General features: G+C 44.7%; 1 protein-coding gene across 2 annotated transcripts in view; it reads right to left on the bottom strand.

Moving 5' to 3' along the window:
* Nucleotides 1–14,692, bottom strand: part of nsmce2 (NSE2 (MMS21) homolog, SMC5-SMC6 complex SUMO ligase) — a 176,567-nt gene extending 161,875 nt beyond the window's left edge. Inside the window, exons 1-2 of one of the 2 annotated variants that reach the window (XM_041190575.1) lie at nt 14,564–14,692; nt 11,228–11,389 (exon numbers count right to left, since the gene is read on the bottom strand). In XM_041190575.1, coding sequence (XP_041046509.1) covers nt 11,228–11,372 — 145 coding nt within the window. In that variant the 5' untranslated portion in view covers nt 11,373–11,389; nt 14,564–14,692. Of the gene's footprint in view, nt 1–11,227; nt 11,390–14,559 lie in introns of both variants that reach the window. The other variant, XM_041190574.1, reaches the window with a different exon arrangement.

Below are 14,692 nucleotides of genomic sequence, written 5' to 3'. Positions count from 1 at the left end.
TTGCTACCTCATTTAGACATTTACTTTCTAAGCAACACGTGGCCTCCTCAACTCTTCCTACCAAAATACACCACCTCATATTTAGCTTTATTGAGAATCATTTGCTTAATACATGTCTACTTTTTTTTTATTCATTCACTGGACGTGGGCTTCGCTGGCTGGGCCAGCATTTATTGCCCATCCCTAGTTGTCCTTGAGATGGTGGTGCTAGCTGCCTTCTTGGACCGTGCAATCCATATGTTGTAGGTACACCCACAGTGCTATTAGGGAGGGAGTTCTAGGATTTTGACCCAGTAACAGTAAAGGAACGATGATATATTTCCATGTCAGGGTGGTAAGTAGCCAGGAGAGGAACTTCCAGGTGGTGGTGTGCTCCCATCAATCTGCTGCCCTTGTCCTTCTAGGTGGTGGTGGTCGTGTGTTTGGAAGGTGCCGTCGAAGGAGCCGAGGTGAATTCCTGCAGTGCATCTTATAGGTGGTACACACTGCTGCTACTGTGCGCTGGTGGAGTGGGGAGTGAATGTTTGTGAATTGGGTGCCAATCAAGCAAGTGGTGAGTATTCCATCACACATCTGACTTGTGCGTTGTAGATGGTGAGGCTTTGGGGAGTCAGGAGGTGACTAAAGCCATGCTGTATTTTGTCACCTTATTCCTCAGTATTAACAATACCTGCCCCCCAAATTTAGTGTTGTTGCAAGTCTGAAAATTGTACTTTGGATTACTGAGTCCAAATCATTTATGTGAATGTGAATTACAGTGAACCCAGCATTGATCCCTGCTCAACAGCACTTTCCCACCTTTTGCCAATTAGAATTCCACAGATTAAGAGTAGTACCGATTCTGAACTCGGTTTTGATATGTTTCCAGTTGAAGGCGACATTATATTGCATACATTTCAAGTTGCAAATAACAACTAATAAAATCAGATGGCTGGATTCTACTGGCTGGGGTGAAGGAAGGACATACACCGTTATTCATGCTGATAGTTGCCCACCATTTTTGCAGGCTTGTGTGTGTAGATTTTCTTAAATTTGGCACTTTGTTTTGCAGCGCGGCACCATCTGGAAGCAAAGCTAAAAACAATGAGTCACTTAACTAGACTGAAGAATCCTCACTGAGGCATGTGGGGCTGGGTTTTACTGAAATCATCAGGACCATGAGTTCTGGTTCAGGAACACCAAAATTGGCATGGTGCAACATCCCTCACGATCTTCCGGAAACCATCGCTGGGAGCTGCATCCGATTAAGGTTGGCGGATGGATGAGAAATGGAAGGTCCAGGCGGCCTGCTGAAATGTCCAGCAAGCAGCCCCACGCAGAGTGATGGGTCCTGCTGAGGCGGGCAGGGGACTGCAAGAGCAACTCAAAACAGAGATCATCGCGGCAGGAGAACCCGTTTGCCTATGGCCACAGCTGTAGCTATCCAATACCCAAGAGTCTGTGTTGAGGTGATGGAAAGGAGTCATCAATGGCCCCCTCGCCTGCTGCCAGCAGGCCGCCTCCAGTACAATTCTAGGCTCCAGCCTCAGCAGAGGTGGGGGCAAGGGGGTGTTTAGCTCCAGTAAACTGTACCATCTCTACTACTACTCCAACTGAGAACAGTTCAGTACACAGTGAAGATCACACCTGGACCTTTCTTGGTTTGTTTGGCTCCTAGACAGACACTGGGGTGGCAAACTATATTTATCTGGCTGAGCTTGCAACCAACAGGCCAAATGGTTTGACATTCTGCTAAATTTGTAAAAAGTCTCTTTCAGGTGGTCACTATCATGACTGGCAGTCACGATTTCTTTTTACCATTGTTAATACCAGAATTCTGAATATTTCTATGAGGGCAAATTAATTATTGGAGGCTATTTAAATCATTGTCATTACTAAAATATACGTAAAACCATTGTCATACTAAATGAGTACAGCCAGTTAAAATACAGCAAATCCACATACAATATCAATAGGTAATTAACATATCGTAATCAGACACTACCAACTTACTTTAAGACCTTGCAGAACAACTGCATTTATTAATTCTTCGGAACTCCGCTTGTAACAATGCACAAAATTTGGTGTATAGGCCAAGCATCAAAGTGAAACTAACAAAACCAGAGAGTCATCATAAACTGAAATTCTGGAAATAATATGCTGAACTAACCACCATCCATGTTTGTATTAGAGTTTTTCATTCATGTGCGATATCCACCTTGTGGACACTGAAGTTAATTACGGCCAAAGGATTTTTAAAATCCTTATGCCTCCACTTCAATACATTTAGTTCAAGATGATGCTGAGCTCTTCTTTTGCCATCTTCACCTCTACTCCCACCTTTTGGCCAGTAATCCTCCCCCTGCACGACAGACCCTTTTCTTCCACCTTAAGAATTCTCATTTTGCCTGATTGTGTCCTTCTTTTCTCTTAACTTCTCTTAATCCTCTCATTGGGAGGTGCCAGCGTGATATCAGCCGTCTCAATTTTTCTTCCCCTCCCACCATCCCACACCTCCCTCACTCACTCACTGATCTTCTCCCCTCTGAACTTGCAGTACTCGGTTCTTTCAGTTCCGACCCTCACACTGTCATTAAGCCTGCCAACAAGGGCAGCGCTGTTATTGCTTGGCTAACAAACCTCTACCTTAAGGCGGCTGAATGCCAACTCTCCTACAGCTCCACTAGACAATTCCCAGGCCGTCACTGATCTTATCTCCTCTGGGAGATATTTTTCTCCGTCCCCACCCGAACTCCCAACTTCATTTAATCTCCCAACACGACACAGCCCACATGTACCTCCTTCCCAAGATCCATAAACAGTTCTGCCCTGGGAGACATCGTTTCAGCCTGTTCTTGCCCCACGGAACTTATTTCTTCCATCTTAGCTATCTTTTCTTGCCTTGTGCAGATTCTTCTGCCCTACATTTAAGGCTTTTCCACCACCATTTGCCACTTCACAGGTTTCCAGTTTCCTGGCCTGAAGCATCTCCTTTTTAGCCTGCACACCCAGAGTCTCTACATCTCCATTCCCCCGCCAGGTAGTCTGGTGACCCTCCATTTCTTCCTTAAATGGAGGCACAACCAAGCTCCATCAACCAGTCTACTCCTCCTGGCTGAACTTAGTCCATATTGAGCAACTTCACCATTGGAGATAATTCCAATAAGGAGTCACTGTACCCTATTTTTAATATGAATAGTAACATCCTCTTTTAAGGGCCCAAGTAACTCTATTATGATTAACAAGCAAACAGGCAAGTTTCAACTGAATGGTTTTATTCTGTGTTTAATCCAGAACAGGCTGATTCCACAACTGACGTCTACTGTATTGTAATTGAGATAATTGGACAAACATATGCGGATTGCTCTCTGAGCAGGGAAAGATAAGTTTGCTACAACAGCAAAACAAAAACAGTGAATGACACCTGTATGGCACACAGGGAAAAGTCTGAGGAAACCAACTTGAGCAATCATGTCAGCTTTGATCCTTGCCTTTTGGAGCCTTCAGGTTGTGGGTCAAGTCCCACACACACACAGCAAGATCTGACAAAGAGCTGAGATGAATGACCAGCTAATCTGTTTTTTGTGGGAGTGGGTGAAAAGGAAAATGTTAACCAGGGCAAAAACAGTACATTTTATTGCTCAACTAAAAAAAATTCACTCAATGCACAAGTGAAAGCACAAAGAGAAAAATATAACCGTCTTGAGAACGACAAAAATATTTCATTTGAAACCTGGAAAATTGTATTTCTACTTAAAATTCTCAGCAACATCTATTTTAATTATAATAATGTAGATTTACTTATTGCGCTGTCAGGGGGTATTGTTTTTTGAATGAAATGTTAAATTGAGACCCCATCAGCCCTTTCAGATGGATGTGAAAGATTCCACAGCACTATTCAAAGAAGAGCGGAAGTGTTCACACAGTAGATAAAAACAAGAATCTGCCTCTCCCTGGACCATGATCCCACCACTGAACATCAAGCCATTGTTTCCAGGACTGTCACTGACCTCATCTCCTCTGGAGATCTTCCTCCCACAGCTTCCAACCTGATAGTCGCCCAACCTCGGACGGCCTGCTTCTACCTCCTGCCCAAAATCCACAAACAGAACTGTCCTGGTAGACCGATCGTGTCAGTCTGCCCCTGCCCCACGGAACTGATTTCTCGTTATCTTGACTCCCTTCTCTCTCCCCTTGTCCAGTCCCTTCCCACCTACATCCGTGATTCCTCTGACACCTTACGTCACATCAACAATTTCCAGCTCCCTGGCCCCAACTGCTTCTTCTTCACCATGGACGTCAAATCCCTCTACACCTCCATCGCCCACCAGGATGGTCTGAGGACCCTTAGCTTCTTCCTCAAACAGAGGCCCAAACAATCCCCATCCACCACTACTCTCCTCTGTCTGGCTAAACTTGTTCTCACACTGAACAATTTCTCCTTTAACTCCTCTCATTTCCTCCAAATAAAAGGTGTGACTATGGGTACCCGCATGGGCCCCAGCTGTGCCATCTCTTTATGGGGTATGTGGAACATTCCTTGTTCCAGTCCTACTCCGGCCCCCCTCCCACAACTCTTTCTCCGGTACATTGATGATTACTTCGGTGCTGCTTCATGCTCTCGTCGGGACTTAGAAAAATTTATTAATTTTGCTTCCAATCTCCACCCCTCCATCATTTTCACGTGGTCCATCTCTGACACTTCCCTTCCCTTCCTTGACCTCTCTGTCTCAATCTCTAGTGATAGACCGTCCACCAATAACCATTACAAGCCTACCGACTCCCACAGCTACCTCGACTACAGCTCCTCACACCCCACTTCCTGTAAGGACTCCATCCCATTCTCTCAGTTCCTTCGCCTCCGTCGCATCTGTTCCGATGATGCTACCTACAAAAACAGTTCCTCTGACATGTCCTCCTTCTTCCTTAACCGAGGTTTTCCACCCACGGTCGTTGACAGGGCCCTCAACCGTGTCCGGCCCATCTCCTACGCATCCACCCTCACGCCTTCTCCTCTCTCCCAGAAACATGATAGAGTCCCCCTTGTCCTCACTTATCATTCCACCAGCCTCCACATTCAAAGGATCATCCTCCGCCATTTCCGCCAACTCCAGCATGATGCCACCACCAAATGCATCTTCCCTTCACCCCCCCTGTCGGCATTCCATAGGGATCGTTCCCTCCGGGACACCCTGGTCCACTCCTCCATCACCCCCTACTCCTCAACTCCCACCTATGGCACCTCCCCATGCCCACGCAAAAGATGCAACACCTGCCTCTTCACTTCCTCTCTCCTCACCGTCCAAGGGCCCAAACACTCCGTTCAAGTGAAGCAGCATTTCACTTGCATTTCCCCCAACTTAGTCTACTGCATTCATTGCTCCCAATGCGGTCTCCTCTACATTGGAGAGACCAAACGTAAACTGGGCAACCGCTTTGTAGAAAACCTGCGGTCTGTCCGCAAGAAAGACCCAAACCTCCCTGTCGCTTGCCATTTTAACACTCCACCCTGCTCTCTTGCGCACATGTCTGTCCTTGGCTTGCTGCATGGTTCCAGTGAAGCCCAACGCAAACCGGAGGAACAGCACCTCATCTTCCGACTAGGCACTTTACAGCCTTCCGGACTGAATATTGAATTCAACAACTTTAGATCCTGAACTCCCTCCTCCATCCCCACCCCCTTTCTGTTTCTTCCCCCTTCCTTTTGTTTTTTCCAATAATTTATAAAGATTTTTTCTTTTCCCACCTATTTCCATTATTTTTAAATCTTTTATGCCCTGCTAGTCTTTCCACCCCACCCCCACTAGAGCTGTACCTTGAGCGCCCTACCATCCATTCTTAATTAGCACATTCGTTTAGGTAATATCACCACCTTCAACACTTCTGTGTTCTTTTGTCTGTGACATCTTTTGATTATCTGCTCCTATCACTGATGGCTTGTCCCTACAACCACACCCCCCCCCCCACCCCCCTTAAACCAGCTTATATTTCACCCCTCTCCTTATATTCTGCGGAAGGGTCACGAGGACTCGAAATGTCAACTCTTTTCTTCTCCACCGATGCTGCCAGACCTGCTGAGTTTTTCTAGGTAATTCTGTTTTTGTTTTGTGTTCACACAGTATCCTGCCCAATGTTTATCCTTCAGTTAACATCGCTAAAAACACTATCTGGTCATTTATTTCATTGCTGTTTGTAGGAGCTTGCTGTGCACAAATGGGCTGCCATATTTCCCCACAATACAACACTTCAAAAGTGCCTTAGGGACAGCCTGAGATTATGAAAGATAGAAATAAAAGTTCTCTCTGTAATATAAACAATTTTTTGAAGAGTATATATTGACCTGGATCTTCTGAGCAGCAGCAATGAGCGTCAGAGTGCCACTATGATTGAAAATTCCCCCGATTCAACGCTGCTGCACATTTCTAGAAGCCCAAGACCTCCTCATGCATCTGCATCCTCACCCACCGAGCCTGGTTTCCACAGGAACAAGCAGCGCAGCGTCCATCGGACAGTGGAAGACACGAGTGACATCCCCAAAGTTCAAGAGAGTCGAGGGGCAGAGGTGAGTATGGTGGCCATTACCAAGAAGGTGCTAGGAAAACTGAAAGGTCTGAAGGTGGATAAATCACCTGGACCAGATGGATTACACCCCAGAGTTCTGAAGGAGATAGCTGAAGAGATAGTGGAGGCATTAATGGTGATCTTTCAGGAATCACTGGAGTCAGGGAGGGTCCCAGAGGACTGGAAAATCGCTAATGTAACCGCCCTGTTTAAGAAAGGAGCGAGGCAAAAGACAGGAAATTACAGGCCGATTAGCCTGACCTCGGTCGTTGGTAAGATTTTAAAGTCCATTATTAAGAATGAGATTTCAGAATACTTGGAAGTGGATGGTAAAATTGGGCAAAGTCAGCATGGTTTCATCAAGGGGAGGTCATGCCTGACAAATCTGTTAGAATTCTTTGAGGAGGTAATGAGTAGGTTAGACAAAGGAGAGCCAATGGATGTTATCTACTTGGATTTCCAGAAGGCCTTTGACAAGGTGCCGCACAGGAGACTGCTCAGTAAGTTAAGAGCCCATGGTGTTAGAGGCAAGGTACTAGCATGGATAGAAGATTTGTTGTCTGGCAGGAAGCAGAGAGTGGGGATAAGGGGGTCCTTCTCAGGATGGCGGCTGGTGACTAGTGGGAGTTCCGCAGGGGTCAGTGTTGGGATCACAACTTTTCACTTTATACATTACTGATCTAGATGAAGGAACTGAGGGCATCCTGGCTAAGTTTGCAGATGATACAAAGATAGGTGGAGGGACAGATAGTATTGAGGAGGTGGGGAGGCTGCAGAAGGATTTGGACAGGTTAGAAGAATGGGCAAAGAAGTGGCAGATGCAATACAATGTGGGGAAGTGTAAGGTCATGCACTTTGGTAGGAAGAATAGAGGCATAGACTATTTTCTAAATGGGGAGAGAATTCAGAAATCTGGAGTGCAAAGGGACTTGGAAGTCCTAGTCCACGATTCTCTTAAGGTTAACTTGCAGGTTGAGTCAGTGGTTAGGAAGGCAAATGCAATGTTGGCACTTATTTCGAGAGGACTAGAATATAAAAGCAGGGATGTGCTGCTGAGGCTTTATAAGGCTCTGGTCAGACCACATTTAGAATATTGTGAGCAATTTTGGGCCCCGTATCTCAGGAAGGATGTGCTGGCTCTGGAGAGGGTCCAGAGGACGTTCATGACAATGATCCCAGGAAAGAAAGGCTTAACATATGAGGAATGTTTGAGGACTCTGGGTCTATACTCGATGGAGTTTAGAAGGATGAGGGGGGGATCTGATTGAAACTTACAGAATATTGAAAGGCCTGGATAGAGTGGACGTGGGAAAGATGTTTCCATTAGTAGGAGAGACTAGGACTCGAGGGCACAGCCTCAGAGTAAAGGGAGGACCTTTTAGAACAGAGATGAGGAGAAACTTCTTTAGCCAGAGAGTGGTGAATCTATGGAGTTCATTGCCACAGAAGGCTGTGGAGGCCAGGTCATTGAGTGTATTTAATTCCGAGATAGATAGGTTCTTGATTGGTAAGGGGATCAAAGGTTACGGGGAGAAGGCGGGAGAATGGGGTTGATAAACTTATCAGCCATGATTGAATGGCTGGGCAGACTCGATGGGCCGAATGGCCTAATTTCTGTTCATTTTCCTTATGGTCTTATTCTATCAAAGCTGAGTAGAGTCGGGGGAAGGCAGGACATACCCCCACCAGCTGCCGTATCTTAAGTTTAAAGATCCAGTTTGAATGTTAGTGAATATTACTAGATAGGTAAATGAGTGAATGAGTAGTTGTTGAAGTAGGTAAGTGGAAGTGGGAGTGAGGTGAGGTGGGGCAGGCAGGGGAGCAGGGGAGACGAGGTGAGGCAGACAGGCAAGGAAGAAGTCGGGCCTCAGGGGCAGTCGGGTGGTCAGGGGGTTGTCAGGTCGGGTCAAGAGTTAGTCAGGTGGTTGGAGGGATCAGTGGGTTGAGCCGGGGGTTGTCAGGTACTGGCAGGGCGGAGGGGGGGCTGAGTTGTATAGTTACCCAGATGTTTGAGTAGGTTTTAATCGGTGTAACATTTCCTGGGTAACTATCCAGGTAAGCACCATGGAACGGTCCGAAGTCTCCAACTCTAGCTCAGAGTCAGAGACTCAAACATAGGGTCCGGGGCGCAGGGGAATTGCCCATCAGAAGTGGAAAATTCCCAGACAATTCACACATAGGTCCACAGGTCAGGACTTCCACAGGGTCCTGATGCACACCTTCGATCATATATCCATCACCAACAATCTGGAGGCCAGAAGATTTGGGCCACTGTTTACTCAGCCACACTGACAAACTCTTCAAAAAAAAAGTCTTTGACAGTATTATTAATAAAACTCATAATAACAATTACAGTCTGAGCCGCTTGTACAGCTTGACATGCCTTCATTACACATGACAATGAACAGAAACTGAGGATACTTTCCCTTTGAAGCTCATGCAACTTCTTTGAAGTCAGGCAAACAAAATATCAAGTTTTAATGCCTTAACTACCAATAGATAATGGCTTGTATCAGCCAATCTCCTTCACGGATTGTGATTCAAAATTCTTTCCAATACTTTTTACAGGTATTCAGTTTCCATAGGCAATCGTGCATTTTCCATGGGCCACATGATCGAATGCACAAAATATCATACCATAGGGGGAAGAATTAACCTTTGTAATCATTGAGGTATAGAAATAATACAGCCTTCCCAAGTATCCTCAAGATTTAACTCAACAGAAAAATGAAAATACAAGCTCAAACTAAAATGCACTGATTGTGTTTAATCAAAAGTCCTTTTCACCCATCACCCTATGCGCCCAGTTAAGCAATGCCTCAATTTAAGTTCTCACATTTGTTTTAAAAGCCCTCCATGTCCTTATCCCTCCTTATCTCTAATTTCCTCAATCCCCACAACACGCTGAGGCATCTCCATATCTGGCTTTGAGTATCCCCAATTTTACTCATTCCATTAGCAATCATACCTTCAATTGTCAAAGCCCTAAGCTCTGGAATTGCCTCCCTAAACCTCTCCACCCCTCTGCCACTCTCCCTTCCTTTAAGATGCTCCTTAAAACCATGTCTTTGACCAGGCTTATGTGCTCAGTGTCAAATTTTATTTGCTAAAACTCCAATGGACATTTCACCATGTTAAATGCATGCTGCTGTTCTTGTTGTAAACTTACATAAATCAGTTCTTATAATGTCTTTAATTATCATTGATCCTTAAAATTTGTCAAGCCAAAGAAACAAATACCTTTTTAATGGCAGAAGTGCCCAATGTCATATTCAAGAGTCCGACCTCATGACAGTAACACATTCACCTGAACTGAACTGAAGAACTAGAGGAAGCTTGCCATATAACTCCCTAGATTTAGATAGTTTTGTAGCCAGAAGTTGACAATCAAGAATCACAATAAAGATATAACAGCAGGAGTTGGATCACACAGTACATTGATCGACAGTAACTTCCTTACTTCTGCTGTACACATGTTCATTCTGATGTTATTTGCATTCAGCTAACTTCTCAGAAGAAAGGAGCTTATTATTGGTAGGAGCAGCAGCATTTTATCTTCCAGTGGCAACTCTATATACATTTATTATTTCAGAGGTGACTAACCAATCTGAACCTGATGAAGGAATTGCATAAAAAGACAGACAACACCTTCTGTACCCATCTGACCACGAAAATTCATGTATTCCCTCCTTTGCAGATACAATAGACATCTGTCAAAGAAGTCATAAAAGCAATTTAAAAACAAAAATGAATTCCTAGGTCTGTCATACATATTTATGTAAAACTATATATTCTTATTTACCATCTGCCCCACTCTAAGGATGGTGCAAATAATAAAGCCCACAGACAAAGAAATTTCCTGATACAAAAGCAAAATGCCACAGGTAATGGGAATCTGAAATAAAAACAGAAAATGCTGGAAATATTCAACAGGTCAGGCAGCATCTGTAGCAAGGGAAATAAGAGTTAACATTTCAGGAAATTACAGTTTTTCTAATTTTGCAATGAAATATGTATGAGCAGACGAATGGCATGTACTTCCAGTGGCGTGGCGATTGAGTGAGATTGCCACTGTGCTCGTAATGACTTATTTTGAAATCCAGCCACTCCTTCTTCCAACTCAGGCCAGGCAAAATCTGTGTAGCGCAGTGGGTTCCCAAGCCCTACAATCAAGGGAAGCTCAGTCGAATGTAATGAAGCCACTCCCTTTTTTACAGCGCTAGCTGCCATAAAGTAAGTTTAAAGCTCCAACCACTTTGACAAGCTAGGGAGAAGGTAAGTGTATCAGATAAGTGGGTAGGATTTTGGAGGGGGGCGGCGGTGGGAATAGTCGGAACCATCCGAAGTTTGCAATCTAAATCACATTTTCACATGTTTTGCAACGCAATGTAATTGCCTAAAAGAAGTTTGAACTTCCTGGGCAATCTTTACCTGGGGATATCCGGGGGTGGGGGAGAAAGCTTTGGGATTCCCCAGCACATCTTTGGGGTATTCCCTGCTCCCTCCACTTTGGGGTATCCCCCACCCCCACCGCTGTGCTGGAGCTCAGAAGTTATGGCCCATTTTGTTTTTTTGATAAAAGTGCTTGTAGTTCATTTTAGAACAGGGTTATAAGTATAGGATTTTTTTAAAAAAAAAGACAGTACACATTTAACATAGGAAAAAAATCTATTTTCATCACACTTACCTTCATGCTCTGTAAGAGCAAGTGCAACATCTGTCGTGACTTCAATTCCAGTGTTAATAGACACATGACATGTTTTCAGTGAAGACACTGCTGAATCCACAGAGTTGAAGGAGATCACAGGCATTAAGGTCGACCTTCCAGGCATCCTGTAGTAGTATCAACCTGTGTACAGCAATAACAGACAGGGAAGCAGCAAATTTAAATGAAACCCATGGTTCATGCTTTTCTCTGGATTTCTTATGCAAACAAACAAATCCATTGTTAAAAGCAAAATACTGTGGATGTTGGAATCCATTGTTAAATCGGAAGAATGCACATCTCCACAGGAGTAGAAACTAAACCACTTTAAATCTAAGTTGTACAGTCACCTGTCAAAATTCTAACCACCAACAATAAGAATGAAATGAAAGTAAGACAACAAAGCTTTGAGATTACATTTGGGAGCTTCCTTGTCTGTCAAGCTCAGCTACCTGCCAACTGAGCTAATGGAAGGACTCAGAGGTGGCTGAAAATGTCTCCCAGTGCAGTGCATCATTTATGGACCTGTAAGAATGCACGAAGGCCAAGCATAGTGCCTTTACTGAAGAGTCATAACGAGAGATCTAGCTGTTTATCCAATCCTCAACCCAGAGGCACCAAGGGCACCTGCAGCAGTTCTAGTGTTGTACTGACTTATGTCAGCTAACTCATTCCAACTTGTCTGGAAGTCAGTAACTTTCAGCAGCACACAGGATATTTACTATTTAATCAAGGACTTCAAAATTAAGGCAAGTTAATAACAATGACAACAATGCAAATCAGGAACATTTCCAATGATGAACACAAGAAGACGGTACAAATTTACCATCACCAAAGAATTAAATGGGAAGTTGGAAAAAGGATGGTTACATTGAAGCACAGTTTAACAATCCTCTTAAGAGAGAGATGAGATAATTGGTTGAAATGTGGAACCTTCAAAGATGGGATTGTCCTATGAGGTGAAATTGAATAGACTAAGTTTATATTCCCTGGAGTTCAGAAGAATGAGAGGTGATCTCATTGAAACATATAAACATATAAAATTCTGAAGGGGCTTAAAAGGGCAGACGGTGAGAAAATGTTTCCCCTGGCTGAGGGATCTAGAATGTGGCATTACTGTCTCAGAATAAGGGATCGGCCATTTAGAATAGAGATGAGAAGAAATTTCTTCCTTCAGAGGGCTGTGAATCTTTGGAATTCTCCACACTAGAGAACTGTGGATGCTCAGTCATTGAGTATATTCAAGGCAGAGGTCAATTGGTATTGGGGTACGAAAGGAATTAAGGGATAAGGGGATAGCACGGGAAAGTGATGTCGAGTGAGATCATCAGCCATGATCTTGCTGAATGACAGATCCGGCTTCAAGGACCAAATGGCATATTCCCAGCTCCCATTTCCAATGTGTGAAAGTAAACATAAAAGTTAGGGGTCCTGACAACATTCTGGCTCTAGTACTGAAGACTCATGCTCAGCATCTAGGCAACCATGTGGAAAACTGCCCAGGTAATTCTGACAACAAAAAGCTGGACAAATCCTATTCGGCCAATTCTTACCACATCAGTTTACTCTCATTCATTAGTAAAGTAATGCAAGGTGTTGTTCCCAATGCTATCAAGCAACATTTATTCAACAAGAGCCTGCTCACCAATACTGTTTGGGTTCTGCCAGGATCGCTCAGCTCCTGACCTTTTATTGCCTTGGTCCAAACATGGACAAAAAGAGTTGAGTTCCAGAAGCAAGGTGAGACTGACTGCCCTTGACATCAAGGCTGACCAAGTGTGGCATCAAGAAGCCCTAGTAAAACTGAAGTCAAAAGGAATCAGTGGGAAAACACTCCACTGGTTGGAGCCATACCTAGCACAGAGGAGGATGGCTGTGGTTGTTGGAGATAAATCATCTCACCTCCAGGGACATCGCTGCAGGAGTTCCTCAGGGTAGTATCATCTTCAGCCGATTCATCAATGACCTTCCATCCATCAGGTTGGAAGTGGGGATGATCACTGATGATTGCAGTGTTCAGTGCCATGTTTAGCAAAGCAGGTCAGAGACTCCGAATTCTGCCATGGGTAACTCACCTCTTGACTCCCTAAAGCCTATCTACAAGGCACAAGTCAGGGATGTGATGACATACTCTCCACTTGCCTGGATGAGTGCAGTTCCAGCAACACTGAAACAGCTCAACACCATCCAGGACAAAGCAGCCCACATGAGGTGCACCCCATCCACCAACTTGCACATTCGTTTCCTCCACCATCAGCACACAGTGGCAGCAGCACGCATCTACAAGATGCATTGCAGCAACTTCCAAACCAAAGGCAGCAGGCGCATGGGAACACCACCGCCTGCAAATTCACCTCAAGACAGATATCATCCTGACTTGGAACTAGATCATCATTCCTTCATCTTTGCTGGGTCAAAGTCCTGGTATGTTCTTCCTAAAGGCACTGTGGGTGTACCTACACCATCAGGTGGACTGCAGTGGTTCAAGGCAATTGCTCACTTCACAACAACAATTAGGGATGGGCAACAAATGCTGGCCTTGTCACTAGCGCGCACATCCTATAATCAAAAGAAAATGGGAACTGGACGACTTGGTTCAGGTAGGAAAAAATAAAGCACCAGCAGAGCAAGATCAGCCAGCTGGCCTGTTTGGGTGCAGTAATCCTCACCCTGACCCTAATGTTTCTAAACTAATCATTTTTTTTTTCATAAATGCAACCAAATATCCCTTTAAACAAATTTAAAAAATGAAATGAAAATGTTGGGAAATGTTCAGCAGGTCAGACAGCACCTATGGAGAGAAGAACAGAAACACTTCAGTTCTTATGAAAGCTCTGACCTGAAACATTAACTCTGCTTCCCTCACCGCAGATGCTGCCAGACCTGTTGAACATTCCCAGTACTTCTGGTTTCCCATGTCGGGTGTCCAGCAGCCAGTGTTTATTCTGTATTTAACCCTCTGTTAAAGACACTTGTGGGGTGTTAACAAACCAGCAGCTCGTTCTGACCATTAACAATTCGCCACCTAAACCAGGGCCATGACTGATCGGCATTTACATTGTTGAACTGGTCGCTTCAGAAGTGAAAAGTGACAAGTTTGACACGACCCTCTCCCCCTAACTAGTGGCTGCTCCTTAACCCCCTGGTCTGGCCGCTGGTGAACATTTGCTCTGTTGTTTGTAAACTGTAACCCGGCTCCTCAGTACTGGAACTCCAAAAACAAAACACAGTCACTGACACCAAACAAAGCTGCAGTTTGGACACGGGGTGGTGGTGGTGATGATGATGATAATAATAAATCGCAAGAAACTAACTCACGCGGCCAACAGCTGCCCAATTTCTGGCGGCCCAGGCCTCACGCCTCACACCTTACAAACCACCGCCGCCTTCCAGTTCAAATGGCCGGCGAGGAACCGCGCGGGACACCCTGGGATCTGTAGTCCGCCG

Source organism: Carcharodon carcharias, chromosome 6 (genome assembly GCF_017639515.1).
Source record: "Carcharodon carcharias isolate sCarCar2 chromosome 6, sCarCar2.pri, whole genome shotgun sequence".
Taxonomy (NCBI): Eukaryota; Metazoa; Chordata; class Chondrichthyes; order Lamniformes; family Lamnidae; genus Carcharodon; species Carcharodon carcharias.
This window is presented reverse-complemented; position numbering and strand designations above follow the sequence as displayed.